Source organism: Littorina saxatilis, linkage group LG13 (genome assembly GCF_037325665.1).
Source record: "Littorina saxatilis isolate snail1 linkage group LG13, US_GU_Lsax_2.0, whole genome shotgun sequence".
In the NCBI taxonomy this organism is placed as follows: domain Eukaryota; kingdom Metazoa; phylum Mollusca; class Gastropoda; order Littorinimorpha; family Littorinidae; genus Littorina; species Littorina saxatilis.
In genome coordinates, this window is record NC_090257.1 from 29246574 (window position 1) to 29267627 (window position 21054).

Below are 21054 nucleotides of genomic sequence, written 5' to 3' on the forward strand. Positions count from 1 at the left end.
TTCCCAGTACAGAAGGTGAATCTGGCACTTCTTCTTCTTCTTCTTCTTCTTCTTCTTCTTCTTCTTCTTCTTCTTGTCTTTTTCTGCGGTCGGTGGATACGATCCCCTCGGTTCGTTGAATGGTTATATTATTGTCATTGAACAGTTACATTTTTTCTGCGTTCAGGAGATCCCGCGTACGTTTGTTTCGTGTAATGGTTACACTATCGTCACTGAACAGGGGTATTTTTTGTCTAATGTAATTTTCAGGAAATGCTTCAAACTGTATGGACTGGTTGAAACTCGATCCACGGAGCGGAATCCGCACAGTCAACATCTCAGGAGATCCAATCACTGTCTACTGTGATCAGACCACGGACAACGGAGGATGGATTGTATGTATATTTGTGTGGATGTGTGTGTGTGTGTGTGTGTGTGTGTGTGTGTGAGAGAGAGAGAAAGTATGTGTGTGTGTGTGTGAGAGAGTATGTGAGTGTGTGTGTATGTGTGTGTGTGTGTGTGTGTGTTTGTGTGTGTGTGTGTGTGTGTGTGTGTGCGTGTGTGTGTATGTGTGTGTGTGTGTGTGTGTGTGTGTGTGTGTGCGTGCGTGTGTGTGTGTGTGCGTGTGTGTGTGTGTGTGTGTGCGTGTGTTTGTGTGTGTGTGTGTGTGTATGTGTGTGTGTGTGTATGTGTGTGTGTGTGTGTGTGTGTGTGAGTGGCGGTTAGGGTGGGGATTGGGGGTTGCGTTGATGGTTGTGTGTGGTGAGTGGGTATGTGCACATGGACAGCATATTCACGACAATGGTTAAATGCAAATGAACCTTTGGCAGTACTTGTATCAATCATTTTTCTGGAGACATACGAAGTCTTCAATTTTTAAACGTAAGTGAAAAATCCTATGACTGTTTTTCAAACTTTTGTTTCCGGAACACTGCATTTGGATAAGGATAAGATTGCATATAAACTTGGACAAACAATTATTGCAACAATTTTTGCACGCTAAGAAAAGCATTAAAAGGCAATTTATCGTAGTTGAACGTTATATGCCCGAAAAGGTAATTATATCAGCTGTACACACCATTTGTCCGATTGGTAGTACTTTGTATAGGCATCCCGTGACAGCCTGTCAAAAAAGGTCACCCACAAAAATCGACCTGACAAAAACCATAGCCCCGTATTTTAAAATCTGCAAAAAATCAGAATATGCACAAATCAAACACTTCTGACAACCATTGCAAAGGCCATTCATATTCCTGTTCAGAACATTTTGTTTTATGCACCTGACTTCTCTAGTCTTTATGTTGCCTTGACTTATGAATTGAATTGACTTCCCGCTCGTTTGTAAATTTTGCCTGTTATGATCTTTTGTCGATTTCTAATTTGGTCGCTTCCGTCATTGTCACGTCGATTTTGAGGGTACCCTTACTTGAGCGGCTGTCACGTGATCCATGTTAAAGATTTGTTTAAACAGAAGGGTGTGCCAGATGGTCAAATCAAGTCCCTTAAATGGTATATCAAGTCAGAATGAAATGACGCGGAAATTAATTTACTAATCAATTGGGGTGCAACATTTGTCGCAATATTGTTTTTGCTAAGTGTATGTATGCTTGCACACAAGGGTTCAACGGGGGTCAAACAGAAACAGTTCATGGGATACTCCCACAAGAACTCGCAAACCCATGCACACATACACCCATACACACACACCCATGCACACACCACCATGCACGCAAGCGTCAACTCACCTATACCGCTCTTTGTTGTCAGGTGTTCCAGAGAAGACAGGACGCCTCTGTGGACTTTTACCGGAATTGGACGGAATATCGCAATGGCTTTGGTGACCTAGAGGGCAACTTCTGGTTAGGTTCGTCATAAAATTATACAATGATAATTTTTTTTAAACTTGTAAAAAAAAGTATTTTCTACAAAATCATACGTGTTTGATTCACTGTTTCTGTTTTGGTTTGGTACGTGTCAGAGCAAACTCGTGCCAACACGTTGAGCACTCTTTATATAAAATCCCAAATGCTTGAATTACTTTAAAAAATAAAGCTGTTTTTACAAATTCATTTGCCTGAAACATGTCCACAAAATGTGAGTTTTCTATTTAATTTCATAACGTCTCAAGGTTCCAATGTGGGGGTGCACTTAAAAAAAAGGTTATTGTGGTCATTGGCCCCCAGTGCACCCTGTGGGGGTGCACTTAAAAAAATGTTATTGTGGTCATTTGCCCCCAATGCACCCTAGAGGGGTGCACCCAAAAACTTCTACAAAAACTAGGAACAAAACATTTTTTGGGGCAAACGACTACGGATATGTCTTAGTGGTACTCCTTTCAGTAAAAAAAACCACTAAAAAATCATAACTGCCCCCCCCCCCAAATATTTTGGGTGGATATGGGTTTTAAATAGAATCCCAAATGCTTGAATTACTTTATTTATCTGTAAAGTAATCAGGCATTGTTCGAGAGCTTGTCAACACTTACGCATTCGGGAGAAAAAGTGCACTGGCAGGCGTTGCTAAAGTTCTTGTTCCAAAGACATCGTCATTGTCACAGGCCGTGTCCACTAGCTCACAGGTTTCCTTGGTGAAGCTGTCAACTGATTTTTGCTTTCACTGTATACAAAATACAAAATAAACACGTCTGATCTCATGGTGAGGGGAAAAAGATTGCAGGTGACAAATACACCACGTGACTCAGAAAGGATGACGTCAAAAACATCGTTCACTGCTTGACGTATTTATAGTGTTTTGATTTTTGTCTTTAAAAAACCCAAGGGCCGTGATGTTTTTTTTGTCGGATCGTGGTCAGAGGTGCTCGTTTGATTCGTTTCCTTGTTAAAAAAAAAAGGGTTTGATGACTCCAAGAGACAATAAATCCCTCGTGAACTCAGCATGCCTTCACACCAAGAGATATGGGTCCGTCCAGCACTTAATAATAATAATAATAATTAAGTAGATGTGTACTGCCGGGCAGTACATACCCCAAGCGAAGTCGTCCATCTGTGTGTACATGATTCTCTCTCTCTCTCTCTCTCTCTCTCTCTCTCTCTCTCTCTCTCTCTCTCTCTCTCTCTCTCTCTTAAAATGTGTCATCGATGACGTGTTTTCATACTTGCTAATGCGGCAGGCTAATCATGACGTCAAATTGAAACTTCTTGAAGTCTCTCAGAAAGGGACATGAAAACCATGTGGGGGTTACTGGTTTGGGCTGAAAAAAAACCCAACTCCACCTAAAATTCAAGCGCCTATGGGGCTGAATTATGCAGCATAAATTGTGAAACATCAGGATATCTCACACTTTCAATTCTGCCATCATGTCAAATCTGACAACAAACCTACCCACAAAATGTCATAAATATCGCTGTAGAATTGAGACTTAACGGTTTTTAACTGCCAAAAATAAGTTTTTTTGACTGGAATAGTTTGTCTTGAAATTCAGTTTGGGACAACGGACCCACCCACTAAATTTCATAAAGATAGGTGAAAATTTAAATGTAACGGTTTTTAACTGCCAAAATTATGTTTTTCTTCTGGAAAAGTATGGAGTGAAAATCAGTTGGGGACAACGAACCTACCCACAAAATTTCATAAAAATATCGATGAAGAATTGAGATTTAACGGTTTTTAACTGCCAAAAATAAGGTTTTTTGTCTGGAAAAGTATGTCTTAAAATTCAGTTTGGGACAACGGACCCACCCACTAAATTTCATAAAGATAGGTGAAGAATTGAAATTTAACGTTTTTTAACTGCCAAAATTATGTCTTTCTTCTGGAAAAGTATAGAGTGAAAATCAGTTGGGGACAACGAACCTACCCACAAAATTTCATAAATATAAATATCGGTGAAGAATTGAAATTTAACGGTTTTTAATGTTTTTTTTTTTTGCAGTTCTGCCAAAATTATGTTTTTCTTCTGGAAAAGTATGGAGTGAAAATAAGTTGGGGACAACAAACCAACCTTTAAAATTTCATAAGAATCAGTGAAGAAATAGGATTTAACGATTTTTTAACGGCCTTTAAATCATTGGTGATGTCATCATAACCCAGTCGTTGTAGTTGTCGTCGTAGTTGTTGGTGTTGTTGTTGTCATGTTCGTTGTCGTGATTGTTGTTGTTCTCGTGTTGTTGTTTTTGTTGTTGTTGTTGTTGTTGTTGTTGTTGTTGTTGTTGTTGTTGTCGTCGTCGTCGTCGATGTCATTTGTTGTTGTTGTTGTTATCGTCGTCGTCGTCGTCATCGTCGTCGTTGTCAGAGGTTATTTCTAAAGATTTCATTGATAGTCTTTGTTCTCGTCACCAAGACTTGCTAAGAACAAGCTTGGAACAGCAAGAGTTCCAAGAACAAGATTAGAACAACTCATTACATCATTACCAGTACGTCATTTGTATTTAGAACACACTTTAGAAAAAAACTCTTCAGCTACAAACCAGTCACCCTCCCATGGCGGAGGTGTTTGTCTAAACCACTTACTGAAATGTTTTGAGGTTTAATGACCATACACATGTTGAACCGGTGAGTGTCTTCCGCTGCATAATTCGCAAATAACTATTTTATTAAAGTCCGCTTGAAACGCTCAAAGATGAAATTCCATGTTAAAAAGTGACAAAAGTTTCACATTTTCCCGTTGTAACAGCTTCCGATGATATTATATGAAAATTCTGATCCTCTGAGAGGATTCCCCGAAACAAAATCAGTTTGTACGCCTAATTTTAATAGAATTGTCCAAACAGTGTCGCTAATATTGTGCTAAAAGATGAATTCTAGAACAATGTCCAGACAGACACCACTTGGCCAAAAAATTTTCAGTGCTGGGAGATGAAAAAAAAAACTACCTCGCTACGCGCGGGCTTCGCCCGCGCTCCGCTTGGATAATAATAATAATAATTAAGTAGATGTGTACTGCCGGGCAGTACATACCCCAAGCGAAGTCGTCCATCTGTGTGTACATGATTCTCTCTCTCTCTCTCTCTCTCTCTCTCTCTCTCTCTCTCTCTCTCTCTCTCTCTCTCTCTCTCTCTCTTAAAATGTGTCATCGATGACGTGTTTTCATACTTGCTAATGCGGCAGGCTAATCATGACGTCAAATTGAAACTTCTTGAAGTCTCTCAGAAAGGGACATGAAAACCATGTGGGGGTTACTGGTTTGGGCTGAAAAAAAACCCAACTCCACCTAAAATTCAAGCGCCTATGGGGCTGAATTATGCAGCATAAATTGTGAAACATCAGGATATCTCACACTTTCAATTCTGCCATCATGTCAAATCTGACAACAAACCTACCCACAAAATGTCATAAATATCGCTGTAGAATTGAGACTTAACGGTTTTTAACTGCCAAAAATAAGTTTTTTTGACTGGAATAGTTTGTCTTGAAATTCAGTTTGGGACAACGGACCCACCCACTAAATTTCATAAAGATAGGTGAAAATTTAAATGTAACGGGTTTTAACTGCCAAAATTATGTTTTTCTTCTGGAAAAGTATGGAGTGAAAATCAGTTGGGGACAACGAACCTACCCACAAAATTTCATAAATATCGATGAAGAATTGAGATTTAACGGTTTTTAACTGCCAAAAATAAGGTTTTTTGTCTGGAAAAGTATGTCTTAAAATTCAGTTTGGGACAACGGACCCACCCACTAAATTTCATAAAGATAGGTGAAGAATTGAAATTTAACGTTTTTTAACTGCCAAAATTATGTCTTTCTTCTGGAAAAGTATAGAGTGAAAATCAGTTGGGGACAACGAACCTACCCACAAAATTTCATAAATATCGGTGAAGAATTGAAATTTAACGGTTTTTAACTGCCAAAATTATGTTTTTCTTCTGGAAAAGTATGGAGTGAAAATAAGTTGGGGACAACAAACCTACCTTTAAAATTTCATAAGAATCAGTGAAGAAATAGGATTTAACGATTTTTTAACGGCCTTTAAATCATTGGTGATGTCATCATAACTCAGTCGTTGTAGTTGTCGTCCTAGTTGTTGGTGTTGTTGTTGTCATGTTCGTTGTCGTGATTGTTGTTGTTCTCGTGTTGTTGTTGTTGTTGTTGTTGTTGTTGTTGTTGTTGTTGTTGTTGTCGTCGTCGTCGATGTCATTTGTTGTTGTTGTTGTTATCGTCGTCGTCGTCGTCATCGTCGTCGTTGTCAGAGGTTATTTCTAAAGATTTCATTGATAGTCTTTGTTCTCGTCACCAAGACTTGCTAAGAACAAGCTTGGAACAGCAAGAGTTCCAAGAACAAGATTAGAACAACTCATTACATCATTACCAGTACGTCATTTGTATTTAGAACACACTTTAGAAAAAAACTCTTCAGCTACAAACCAGTCACCCTCACATGGCGGAGGTGTTTGTCTAAACCACTTACTGAAATGTTTTGAGGTTTAATGACCATACACATGTTGAACCGGTGAGTGTCTTCCGCTGCTTAATTCGCAAATAACTATTTTATTAAAGTCCGCTTGAAACGCTCAAAGATGAAATTCCATGTTAAAAAGTGACAAAAGTTTCACATTTTCCCGTTGTAACAGCTTCCGATGATATTGTATGAAAATTCTGATCCTCTGAGAGGATTCCCCGAAACAAAATCAGTTTGTACGCCTAATTTTAATAGAATTGTCCTAACAGTGTCGCTAATATTGTGCTAAAAGATGAATTCTAGAACAATGTCCAGACAGACACCACTTGGCCAAAAAATTTTCAGTGCTGGGAGATGAAAAAAAAAACTACCTCGCTACGCGCGGGCTTCGCCCGCGCTCCGCTTGGATAATAAAAGAAATAGATAAGTAAGTACAGCATAAATAAATGACTAAAACAAGCAAACAAACAAATGAATTAATACATAAAAAAGTAGATACATGTTAAAATGAATAAATACATAGATATATGACTTTATTACTAACTAACTAACTAACTAACTAACTAACTAGCTAACTGACTAACTTATTGAATGAATATTAACTAACTAAATAAATTAAGTAGATGTGTACTGCCGGGCAGTACATACCCCAAGCGAAGTCGTCCATCTGTGTGTACATGATTCTCTCTCTCTCTCTCTCTCTCTCTCTCTCTCTCTCTCTCTCTCTCTGTCTTAAAATGTGTCATCGATGACGTGTTTTCATACTTGCTAATGCGGCAGGCTAATCATGACGTCAAATTGAAACTTCTTGAAGTCTCTCAGAAAGGGACATGAAAACCATGTGGGGGTTACTGGTTTGGGCTGAAAAAAAACCCAACTCCACCTAAAATTCAAGCGCCTATGGGGCTGAATTATGCAGCATAAATTGTGAAACATCAGGATATCTCACACTTTCAATTCTGCCATCATGTCAAATCTGACAACAAACCTACCCACAAAATGTCATAAATATCGCTGTAGAATTGAGACTTAACGGTTTTTAACTGCCAAAAATAAGTTTTTTTGACTGGAATAGTTTGTCTTGAAATTCAGTTTGGGACAACGGAGCCACCCACTAAATTTCAAAAAGATAGGTGAAAATTTAAATGTAACGGTTTTCAACTGCCAAAATTATGTTTTTCTTCTGGAAAAGTATGGAGTGAAAATCAGTTGGGGACAACGAACCTACCCACAAAATTTCATAAATATCGATGAAGAATTGAGATTTAACGGTTTTTAACTGCCAAAAATAAGGTTTTTTGTCTGGAAAAGTATGTCTTAAAATTCAGTTTGGGACAACGGACCCACCCACTAAATTTCATAAAGATAGGTGAAGAATTGAAATTTACCGTTTTTTAACTGCCAAAATTATGTCTTTCTTCTGGAAAAGTATAGAGTGAAAATCAGTTGGGGACAACGAACCTACCCACAAAATTTCATAAATATCGGTGAAGAATTGAATTTTAACGGTTTTTAACTGCCAAAATTATGTTTTTCTTCTGGAAAAGTATGGAGTGAAAATAAGTTGGGGACAACAAACCTACCTTTAAAATTTCATAAGAATCAGTGAAGAAATAGGATTTAACGATTTTTTAACGGCCTTTAAATCATTGGTGATGTCATCATAACCCAGTCGTTGTAGTTGTCGTCGTAGTTGTTGGTGTTGTTGTTGTCATGTTCGTTGTCGTGATTGTTGTTGTTCTCGTGTTGTTGTTTTTGTTGTTGTTGTTGTTGTTGTTGTTGTTGTTGTTGTTGTTGTTGTCGTCGTCGTCGTCGATGTCATTTGTTGTTGTTGTTGTTATCGTCGTCGTCGTCGTCATCGTCGTCGTTGTCAGAGGTTATTTCTAAAGATTTCATTGATAGTCTTTGTTCTCGTCACCAAGACTTGCTAAGAACAAGCTTGGAACAGCAAGAGTTCCAAGAACAAGATTAGAACAACTCATTACATCATTACCAGTACGTCATTTGTATTTAGAACACACTTTAGAAAAAAACTCTTCAGCTACAAACCAGTCACCCTCACATGGCGGAGGTGTTTGTCTAAACCACTTACTGAAATGTTTTGAGGTTTAATGACCATACACATGTTGAACCGGTGAGTGTCTTCCGCTGCTTAATTCGCAAATAACTATTTTATTAAAGTCCGCTTGAAACGCTCAAAGATGAAATTCCATGTTAAAAAGTGACAAAAGTTTCACATTTTCCCGTTGTAACAGCTTCCGATGATATTATATGAAAATTCTGATCCTCTGAGAGGATTCCCCGAAACAAAATCAGTTTGTACGCCTAATTTTAATAGAATTGTCCAAACAGTGTCGCTAATATTGTGCTAAAAGATGAATTCTAGAACAATGTCCAGACAGACACCACTTGGCCAAAAAATTTTCAGTGCTGGGAGATGAAAAAAAAAACTACCTCGCTACGCGCGGGCTTCGCCCGCGCTCCGCTTGGATTAAGTAGATGTGTACTGCCGGGCAGTACATACCCCAAGCGAAGTCGTCCATCTGTGTGTACATGATTCTCTCTCTCTCTCTCTCTCTCTCTCTCTCTCTCTCTCTCTCTCTCTCTCTCTCTCTCTCTCTCTCTCTCTCTCTTAAAATGTGTCATCGATGACGTGTTTTCATACTTGCTAATGCGGCAGGCTAATCATGACGTCAAATTGAAACTTCTTGAAGTCTCTCAGAAAGGGACATGAAAACCATGTGGGGGTTACTGGTTTGGGCTGAAAAAAAACCCAACTCCACCTAAAATTCAAGCGCCTATGGGGCTGAATTATGCAGCATAAATTGTGAAACATCAGGATATCTCACACTTTCAATTCTGCCATCATGTCAAATCTGACAACAAACCTACCCACAAAATGTCATAAATATCGCTGTAGAATTGAGACTTAACGGTTTTTAACTGCCAAAAATAAGTTTTTTTGACTGGAATAGTTTGTCTTGAAATTCAGTTTGGGACAACGGACCCACCCACTAAATTTCATAAAGATAGGTGAAAATTTAAATGTAACGGTTTTTAACTGCCAAAATTATGTTTTTCTTCTGGAAAAGTATGGAGTGAAAATCAGTTGGGGACAACGAACCTACCCACAAAATTTCATAAAAATATCGATGAAGAATTGAGATTTAACGGTTTTTAACTGCCAAAAATAAGGTTTTTTGTCTGGAAAAGTATGTCTTAAAATTCAGTTTGGGACAACGGACCCACCCACTAAATTTCATAAAGATAGGTGAAGAATTGAAATTTAACGTTTTTTAACTGCCAAAATTATGTCTTTCTTCTGGAAAAGTATAGAGTGAAAATCAGCTGGGGACAACGAACCTACCCACAAAATTTCATAAATATCGGTGAAGAATTGAAATTTAACGGTTTTTAACTGCCAAAATTATGTTTTTCTTCTGGAAAAGTATGGAGTGAAAATAAGTTGGGGACAACAAACCAACCTTTAAAATTTCATAAGAATCAGTGAAGAAATAGGATTTAACGATTTTTTAACGGCCTTTAAATCATTGGTGATGTCATCATAACCCAGTCGTTGTAGTTGTCGTCGTAGTTGTTGGTGTTGTTGTTGTCATGTTCGTTGTCGTGATTGTTGTTGTTCTCGTGTTGTTGTTTTTGTTGTTGTTGTTGTTGTTGTTGTTGTCGTCGTCGTCGTCGATGTCATTTGTTGTTGTTGTTGTTATCGTCGTCGTCGTCGTCATCGTCGTCGTTGTCAGAGGTTATTTCTAAAGATTTCATTGATAGTCTTTGTTCTCGTCACCAAGACTTGCTAAGAACAAGCTTGGAACAGCAAGAGTTCCAAGAACAAGATTAGAACAACTCATTACATCATTACCAGTACGTCATTTGTATTTAGAACACACTTTAGAAAAAAACTCTTCAGCTACAAACCAGTCACCCTCCCATGGCGGAGGTGTTTGTCTAAACCACTTACTGAAATGTTTTGAGGTTTAATGACCATACACATGTTGAACCGGTGAGTGTCTTCCGCTGCATAATTCGCAAATAACTATTTTATTAAAGTCCGCTTGAAACGCTCAAAGATGAAATTCCATGTTAAAAAGTGACAAAAGTTTCACATTTTCCCGTTGTAACAGCTTCCGATGATATTATATGAAAATTCTGATCCTCTGAGAGGATTCCCCGAAACAAAATCAGTTTGTACGCCTAATTTTAATAGAATTGTCCAAACAGTGTCGCTAATATTGTGCTAAAAGATGAATTCTAGAACAATGTCCAGACAGACACCACTTGGCAAAAAAATGTTCAGTGCTGGGAGATGAAAAAAAAAACTACCTCGCTACGCGCGGGCTTTGCCCGCGCTCCGCTTGGATTAAGTAGATGTGTACTGCCGGGCAGTACATACCCCAAGCGAAGTCGTCCATCTGTGTGTACATGATTCTCTCTCTCTCTCTCTCTCTCTCTCTCTCTCTCTCTCTCTCTCTCTCTCTCTCTCTCTCTCTCTCTTAAAATGTGTCATCGATGACGTGTTTTCATACTTGCTAATGCGGCAGGCTAATCATGACGTCAAATTGAAACTTCTTGAAGTCTCTCAGAAAGGGACATGAAAACCATGTGGGGGTTACTGGTTTGGGCTGAAAAAAAAACCAACTCCACCTAAAATTCAAGCGCCTATGGGGCTGAATTATGCAGCATAAATTGTGAAACATCAGGATATCTCACACTTTCAATTCTGCCATCATGTCAAATCTGACAACAAACCTACCCACAAAATGTCATAAATATCGGTGTAGAATTGAGACTTAACGGTTTTTAACTGCCAAAAATAAGTTTTTTTGACTGGAATAGTTTGTCTTGAAATTCAGTTTGGGACAACGGACCCACCCACTAAATTTCATAAAGATAGGTGAAAATTTAAATGTAACGGTTTTTAACTGCCAAAATTATGTTTTTCTTCTGGAAAAGTATGGAGTGAAAATCAGTTGGGGACAACGAACCTACCCACAAAATTTCATAAATATCGATGAAGAATTGAGATTTAACGGTTTTTAACTGCCAAAAATAAGGTTTTTTGTCTGGAAAAGTATGTCTTAAAATTCAGTTTGGGACAACGGACCCACCCACTAAATTTCATAAAGATAGGTGAAGAATTGAAATTTAACGTTTTTTAACTGCCAAAATTATGTCTTTCTTCTGGAAAAGTATAGAGTGAAAATCAGTTGGGGACAACGAACCTACCCACAACATTTCATAAATATCGGTGAAGAATTGAAATTTAACGGTTTTTAACTGCCAAAATTATGTTTTTCTTCTGGAAAAGTATGGAGTGAAAATAAGTTGGGGACAACAAACCTACCTTTAAAATTTCATAAGAATCAGTGAAGAAATAGGATTTAACGATTTTTTAACGGCCTTTAAATCATTGGTGATGTCATCATAACCCAGTCGTTGTAGTTGTCGTCGTAGTTGTTGGTGTTGTTGTTGTCATGTTCGTTGTCGTGATTGTTGTTGTTCTCGTGTTGTTGTTTTTGTTGTTGTTGTTGTTGTTGTTGTTGTTGTCGTCGTCGTCGTCGATGTCATTTGTTGTTGTTGTTGTTATCGTCGTCGTCGTCGTCGTCGTTGTCAGAGGTTATTTCTAAAGATTTCATTGATAGTCTTTGTTCTCGTCACCAAGACTTGCTAAGAACAAGCTTGGAACAGCAAGAGTTCCAAGAACAAGATTAGAACAACTCATTACATCATTACCAGTACGTCATTTGTATTTAGAACACACTTTAGAAAAAAACTCTTCAGCTACAAACCAGTCACCCTCACATGTCTGAGGTGTTTGTCTAAACCACTTACTGAAATGTTTTGAGGTTTAATGACCATACACATGTTGAACCGGTGAGTGTCTTCCGCTGCTTAATTCGCAAATAACTATTTTATTAAAGTCCGCTTGAAACGCTCAAAGATGAAATTCCATGTTAAAAAGTGACAAAAGTTTCACATTTTCCCGTTGTAACAGCTTCCGATGATATTATATGAAAATTCTGATCCTCTGAGAGGATTCCCCGAAACAAAATCAGTTTGTACGCCTAATTTTAATAGAATTGTCCAAACAGTGTCGCTAATATTGTGCTAAAAGATGAATTCTAGAACAATGTCCAGACAGACACCACTTGGCAAAAAAATGTTCAGTGCTGGGAGATGAAAAAAAAAACTACCTCGCTACGCGCGGGCTTTGCCCGCGCTCCGCTTGGATTAAGTAGATGTGTACTGCCGGGCAGTACATACCCCAAGCGAAGTCGTCCATCTGTGTGTACATGATTCTCTCTCTCTCTCTCTCTCTCTCTCTCTCTCTCTCTGTCTTAAAATGTGTCATCGATGACGTGTTTTCATACTTGCTAATGCGGCAGGCTAATCATGACGTCAAATTGAAACTTCTTGAAGTCTCTCAGAAAGGGACATGAAAACCATGTGGGGGTTACTGGTTTGGGCTGAAAAAAAACCCAACTCCACCTAAAATTCAAGCGCCTATGGGGCTGAATTATGCAGCATAAATTGTGAAACATCAGGATATCTCACACTTTCAATTCTGCCATCATGTCAAATCTGACAACAAACCTACCCACAAAATGTCATAAATATATCGGTGTAGAATTGAGACTTAACGGTTTTTAACTGCCAAAAATAAGTTTTTTTGACTGGAATAGTTTGTCTTGAAATTCAGTTTGGGACAACGGACCCACCCACTAAATTTCAAAAAGATAGGTGAAAATTTAAATGTAACGGTTTTTAACTGCCAAAATTATGTTTTTCTTCTGGAAAAGTATGGAGTGAAAATCAGTTGGGGACAACGAACCTACCCACAAAATTTCATAAATATCGATGAAGAATTGAGATTTAACGGTTTTTAACTGCCAAAAATAAGGTTTTTTGTCTGGAAAATTATGTCTTAAAATTCAGTTTGGGACAACGGACCCACCCACTAAATTTCATAAAGATAGGTGAAGAATTGAAATTTAACGTTTTTTAACTGCCAAAATTATGTCTTTCTTCTGGAAAAGTATAGAGTGAAAATCAGTTGGGGACAACGAACCTACCCACAAAATTTCATAAATATCGGTGAAGAATTGAAATTTAACGGTTTTTAACTGCCAAAATTATGTTTTTCTTCTGGAAAAGTATGGAGTGAAAATAAGTTGGGGACAACAAACCTACCTTTAAAATTTCATAAGAATCAGTGAAGAAATAGGATTTAACGATTTTTTAACAGCCTTGACACTGAACATTTGATAAATCATTGGTGATGTCATCATAACCCAGTCGTAGTTGTCGTCGTAGTTGTTGGTGTTGTTGTTGTCATGTTCGTTGTCGTGATTGTTGTTGTTCTCGTGTTGTTGTTTTTGTTGTTGTTGTTGTTGTTGTTGTTGTTGTTGTTGTTGTTGTTGTTGTTGTCGTCGTCGTCGTCGATGTCATTTGTTGTTGTTGTTGTTATCGTCGTCGTCGTCGTCATCGTCGTCGTTGTCAGAGGTTATTTCTAAAGATTTCATTGATAGTCTTTGTTCTCGTCACCAAGACTTGCTAAGAACAAGCTTGGAACAGCAAGAGTTCCAAGAACAAGATTAGAACAACTCATTACATCATTACCAGTACGTCATTTGTATTTAGAACACACTTTAGAAAAAAACTCTTCAGCTACAAACCAGTCACCCTCACATGTCCGAGGTGTTTGTCTAAACCACTTACTGAAATGTTTTGAGGTTTAATGACCATACACATGTTGAACCGGTGAGTGTCTTCCGCTGCTTAATTCGCAAATAAGTATTTTATTAAAGTCCGCTTGAAACGCTCAAAGATGAAATTCCATGTTAAAAAGTGACAAAAGTTTCACATTTTCCCGTTGTAACAGCTTCCGATGATATTATATGAAAATTCTGATCCTCTGAGAGGATTCCCCGAAACAAAATCAGTTTGTACGCCTAATTTTAATAGAATTGTCCAAACAGTGTCGCTAATATTGTGCTAAAAGATGAATTCTAGAACAATGTCCAGACAGACACCACTTGGCAAAAAAATTTTCAGTGCTGGGAGATGAAAAAAAAAACTACCTCGCTACGCGCGGGCTTCGCCCGCGCTCCGCTTGGATAATTGACAGTAAGTACTGGTGCCACATGACTTATGTGAACCAGTTGATTGGCTAATGGCGATGAGCTAAAACTGTTAGCGCACTCTTGGAGTGCGCTAACTTTTCCACAGAGCGTATTCTTACGCCCTTTGCCTAAGCAAGACTGTGCTCTCATCCTCAGAATTAATTAATGACATGTAGCTTATATTCTCCACAATACCAATGATTATGACCATAAATTTCCTGCTTCTCAATTAAAAGCAGAAGTGGGTTTTTTTCTGACAGATTGCATGTGCCTGTGCCACAGATCTAAAAATAGAACCCGCTGTGTCTAATTTTTCAGTTTCGACTTGCGAAGATTCCTCTCATAATTATGCCATGTTAGTGGCATGTAGCTTATTATCCACATTACCAAATGTTGAGTTAGTATACAATTCCCAGCAGCTAACAGAAAACACAAGTGTTATTCCGATAACGTAGCAGCTAGATCAGCACGTAGCAGACTACACTGAAATACGACTGCATATGTTCAGTAAATGAATGTTTTCTGAATTATTATTGCAAGGCAAGAACAATCGGAATCGAAAACGTGTAGGGTTTAAAACGTTCTTACCATATATATAAGACTTATTACCAGCCTGCCACCGGCACGGTTGGCTTAGTGGTAAGGCGTCCGCCCCGTGATCGGGAGGTCGTGGGTTCGAACCCCGGCCGGGTCATAACCTAAGACTTTAAAATTGGCAATCTAGTGGCTGCTCCGCCTGCCGTCTGGCATTATGGGGTTAGTGCTAGGACTGGTTGGTCTGGTGTCAGAATAATGTGACTGGGTGAGACATGAAGCCTGTGCTGCGACTTCTGTCTTGTGTGTGGCGCACGTTAAATGTCAAAGCAGCACCGCCCTGATATGGCCCTTCGTGGTCGGCTGGGCGTTAAGCAAACAAACAAACAAACCAACCAGCCTGCCTCATGCGTGCAGACTCAGTGCAACGTGACGAGCAATTTTTGTTTCTGAAATGAGACTCAGTGCATTGGTTCGATTGCATAGCAGACGACATAAATACCGCTCAGCAAATTAACATCTTGGGCAAATGTGAACGATAAAACGATGGGGATATAATACGTGTAGGGTTCAGAGCATTCTTACCGTTCATATTTAGTACCAGACTCCCCGATGAGTGAAGATACCACACGAGAAACATGCCACATTTATTTTGAAAATGTGCTTTCCGTCGACCTTGGCAAGGGGCAAAACTCTGCACAGTCAATCTGTCGAAGCTCGATGAAGGTTTCGAATCGCAAATAACTAAGAGCATAGTCCTTTCTCCGAGTTTAAATGAGGTCTCTATGAAAGATCATCACTTTTTAGCTTAACGCTACACTACACTGGAATTTACCAACAGAAATTAAAACAAGAGTTTGCGTGTGACGAAAGCACGACACACTTGAGACAGCTCACACAAAAGTAGATCCGTGACACAAACCTGACCACACAGTTACGCCTATCCAAATGCGCGTTGCAAAATGTGCGTTTTGAATTTTCATTTTTATCTGGCGGTACTGACAATACCGTTATTGAAACAATCCCAGTGCACTAAGGGATTTATAGAGCAAATCTCGAAAATAATTATTGAACTCAGCGCTATGCGCTTCGTTCAATAATGAATTTTCTCGATTTGCTCAATAAATCCCTTAGTGCACTGGGATGTCTCAATAACTTAAATAATAATAATAATAATAATAATTATGATAATAATAATAATAATAATAAAACATTCTTTTATAGTGCTGTTCACCGCCGAATGGCAGTCTCATGGCGCTTTACATTAGACATTAAAATTTAACATTTTACATAAAAAGTTTTCTCGTAAGAAATAACATACAAGCATTAAAAACAATTCATAGACAACGACCACTTATAGTCATATAATTTGTAAAATAATCTAGAATTTTTTTTTTTTTTTAAGATGGAGAAAAAAACACACAAAAAACACGTAAGATAAGTAATAGACACATAGTTACACATAAAAAGTCTGACAATAAAACAGAACTCACATAAAAGCGTACAGATCTAAAACAGAATGAAGATGTAACATAGACTGTGGGGCAACAAATTAAACAACTAACAACTAGTCAACAAGCAAACTTATCATTCAGCACATTCACTCACAAGTCACATGCACACATTACACCACAGCTTCAATGTCCTAATTACTTTGTTCATTTTAGTAAAAGGCAGATTTGTACAGGTGACTCTTCAGTTTAATCTTAAATGGTGGTAGTGAAGGAGACTGGCGGACCGCTAGGGGAAGTGAGTTCCAGAGTGTAGGGACTTGATATCTGAACTTAGTGTTAGCAAACAATGACGTGACGAATCATCGTGACATATTTTTAAATGTTTCCTTTTCTATGTGCAGGACTGGACGCGCTGCACAACCTGACCACCTCACGGCGTTACCAGCTGCGGGTCGACCTCAAGATGTGGAATGAGATTCGAGGCTATGCGACATATAGCGGGTTCTACGTGGAGGATAGTGACAACAACTTTCGTTTGCACTTTGACGACTTTACGGGAGGAAATGCTGGTATGTGTATAAAAAAAACAAGTCGCGTAAGGCGAAAATACAATATTTAGTCAAGTAGCTGTCGAACTCACAGAATGAAACTGAACGCAACGCAACGCAGCAAGACCGTATACTCGTAGCATCGTCACTCCACCGCCCGTGGCAAAGGCAGTGCACGTGGAATTGACAAGAAGAGCGGGGTATTCGTTGCGCTGAGAAGGATAGCACGCTTTTCTGTACCTCTCTTCGTTTTAACTTTCTGAGCGTGTTTTTAATCCAAACATATCATATCTATATATTTTTGGAATCAGGAACCGACAAGGAATAAGATGAAAGTGTTTTTAAATTGATTTCGAAAAAAGAATTTTGATAATAATTTTTATATATTTAATTTTCAGAGCTTGTTTTTAATCCGAATATAACATATGTATATGTTTTTGGAATCAGCAAATGATGGAGAATAAGATAAACGTAAATTTGGATCGTTTTATAAATTTTTATTTTTTTTTTACAATTTTCAGATTTTTAATGACCAAAGTCATTAATTAATTTTTAAAAGGATTGAGAAGTCACCGAAGTGCATTTAAGGGCATTCTCATAGAGTGCTGAATCTGATAAGGTCCGTTTTTAGCTAAGACTGCTACCGGTTTCGAGCTAAGAAGCTTTCATCGGGCAGTCTCTTGGCATAAAACAGAGAAAAATTCCCAAACTTCTATGCAAAAGAGAAAACCACATTTCTGTGGTAGGCTCTCTGCATAGACGAGAATCTTCCTTTGATTCCCCTGCAACTGCCAGCGAAGAGTAAGAAAAAGAAATTTGAAGTATCAGCAGCTGCTCTTGGATGTTGAAGCAACATAATAGAAATTTATAATGAGAGCGCTGCTAAAAATGCCAAAATGTGCACTCGATCGCTTTTACTTTTGAAGAAAAGTTAAATATAGAATGACGTCAAGAGCGAGAATGCAGAGAAATTACGTCATGAGCAAGGGAAGTCATCCTTTATTCTGTGTGTGTCTCCGCTGCCTACATTCCAACGTGGAATTTTGAAAGCAGGGAGCACACTAGAGGTAATGGAAGAGGTGGGGGGAGGGGGTAAGAATTAGATCCAGAAAGAACTCTTCACAGACAGCCTACTGGAGAATCAAACCTCTTCCTATTTTGTTACAGGGCATTTACGCAGACGTCGCAGTTCAAAATATCGTTTTAGATCTGATTTTGTACAGCAGCCTGTGTGATTCAGAATCGTCTGCCCTTTTTCGGTTTAACATTTTATGGACGATTCCTATGAGACTGCTCAATCATAACTGATGACAAATTCAGAAACAGATGATGGTTTCAAGTAGGCTACAGTAATGATTCGAGCCGACGGCGCGAAGCGCCGAGCCGACGGCGCAAAACGCCGAGCCGACGGCGCCAAGCGCCTAGCTTGCTAGGGGGGTCCGGGGGCATGCCCCCCCGGAAAATTTTGAAAAAAAGGATGCAAAATGGTGCAATCTGGTGCATTCTGAGGATGATCATTACCAGTTTCAGGCAGCAGATTTTGTCACTGATTAATAGCCCAAAAATTGAAACTCAATGTAAAATAAAGAAATGCATACCTCATTCAATATTTTTATTTTTTGGCTGGGGGGGGTCCGGAAACCCTAGAACACACCCACCCCCCACCCCCCTCGTTGTGGGGGTCAGGGGGCGAAGCCCCCTGAAGCTGACGGGTAGGTCATATTCTGAGATAGGAAAATGGTCGCTCCTTGCATGAAACGGCATAAAATAAGCAATAATAAAAAATAAAAAAAATAAGTAAGGTACATGTTTAGGCTGGGGGGGGGGGGGGGGGGTTGCGCAACCCCCATAACCCCCCCGGTAGTCCGGCCCTGCCTAATACACCTTCCAAAAAAGTAAATATATTAAGAAGAAAAATTTGAATCACAACAAGGACAATTGATCGATCTGGCGCAACCTGAGCAAACTAATTAGCCAACTTCTTTCCAAAATCGTCACTTAGAATACAAAGGCCGGCTCCTAAGTGGTCCGGTAACCCCGGAACCCCCCTCCGGATCCGGCCAGTGTGTGTGTGTGTGTGTGTGTGTGTGACCGATGACCTTCTCTAAATTCTAATCGTTGCGTTTGCATGGTAATAAAGTTTTAATACTGGATATGCCCATGAAAAAATATCATTTCTTGTTCATGTCATTGTGTGTGTGTGGCCAGGACCGTGACTTCTGCTTGCCTCGACGTCTTCAGAAAAGACACAAAATGCCAGCAGGCGTATGTTCTTGGAGCACTCAGTATGCCGTCATCTGCAAACAAATAAATACAAATTATTCAATTGTGTAAATAAAGAACAATCATTTTAATATTACAACAAAAAAATTCATATAACTGTAGTCTTCACCAGAGACATCCACTACACTATCTTTAAATAAAACTGCCGTAAAAAATTGAAATACTATAAAACTTACCCCCACTCAGATCTATTTGGGATTATTCAAGTTTCAACCATGAAACGATGCCGGTTTGGACAGATCTGCTAGTTTGCCGCTGAAACTGAAATCAAAGGCGATCTTCAGAACTATTTCTAATCTTGTATTTGTGATTAATATAAAATACTGATCTTCCCAATAGAAGCTGATGTGTATACACATGACCAGGACAAGGTATTTTGTTACAGGGCATTTACGCAGACGTCGCAGTTCAAAATATCGTTTTAGATCTGATTTTGTACAGCAGCCTGTGTGATTCAGAATCGTCTGCCCTTTTTCGGTTTAACATTTTATGGACGATTCCTATGAGACTGCTCAATCATAACTGATGACAAATTCAGAAACAGATGATGGTTTCAAGTAGGCTACAGTAATGATTCGTTAAAAATGTCAAGCCACTCGTCGATCATTCACACTCAAAGAACCCAAGCCAAATCTGCTCTGGTTCCGAGCAGCTTTTTCCAACTGAGACCCTAATTGTTACGCATCTGCCGCGAAAAGATAGACCACAAACAAGCGGCACTGTACCATGCTTTCGTTTATGTTGCTAAACAGATTAAATGTGCATTGTAAATGTGCTTACAGCAAAGAAATGCATCCTTACTTACCACAAAAATACTGGTACCACATTCATCGCACTTGTGTCTTCTTACCAAAACCTATCGATATGTTTGTTTACGATATATTGGTAATTACTAACCGTTAACTATTTTTCAAAAATCTGAAATGACTTATAAGAATCAAAGAAAGATTCGCTAAAACGGTTGACTTCAGAAAATAAGCAATATTTTTCTGAACCATGAAATAAAAATCGAAAACTCCGTTTGATCTTTTATTTTGGTAGATTGATGACAACAGCCGGAACTGAAAGTACCAGAACCAAAAATGAAGGGCATTAATCAGGTAAACTAAGAAGATTGTCGTTCCTGGCGCGCACTTCACATGTCCGTCAAACAGTGTCCGAGTGAGAGAAAAAAAAATTTTCGCAGTTCGACAGTATATGAGGCCCTTCTTCATATCAAAGTGTAAAGGTTGCTGAAAGATGTTTTTCCTTTTTGCTTGTTTAGTTACACTTTAAATGCACTTGTTACTTCGGTGACTTCTCAATCCTTTGAGGTTGTAGAACTCTCCTCGGGTTATTCTTGTTCAGTGTTGCAATCGGCTCCGAAAGGGTTTGATTCTCCAGTAGGCTGTCTGTGAAGAGTTCTTTCTAGATCTAATTCTTACCCCCTCCCCCCACCTCTTCCATTACCTCTAGTGTGCTCCCTGCTTTCAAAATTCCACGTTGGAATGTAGGCAGCGGAGACACACACAGAGTAAAGGATGACCTCCCTTGCTTATGACGTAATTTCTCTGCATTCTCGCTCTTGACGTCATTCTATATTTAACTTTTCTTCAAAAGTAAAAGCGATCGAGTGCACATTTTGGCATTTTTGCAAGGAACAGGTGTAAGGAAATTTTATAATTTTGGATGATTAATGAGATGAGGATGATTATAATGATGATGCTATGGATTTCCAATTTGGTTTGAGACTACGTGACAGGGCAGCACTCTACATTTCT

General features: G+C 38.8%; 1 protein-coding gene across 1 annotated transcript in view; it reads left to right on the forward strand.

The window, feature by feature from the left end:
• Positions 1 to 21054, forward strand: part of LOC138945975 (uncharacterized) — a 35775-nt gene that overhangs the window by 8101 nt on the left and 6620 nt on the right. The window contains exons 6-8 of the mRNA XM_070317510.1: positions 250 to 374; positions 1747 to 1843; positions 16865 to 17032. Coding sequence (XP_070173611.1) covers positions 250 to 374; positions 1747 to 1843; positions 16865 to 17032 — 390 coding nt within the window. The remainder of the gene's footprint in view (positions 1 to 249; positions 375 to 1746; positions 1844 to 16864; positions 17033 to 21054) is intronic.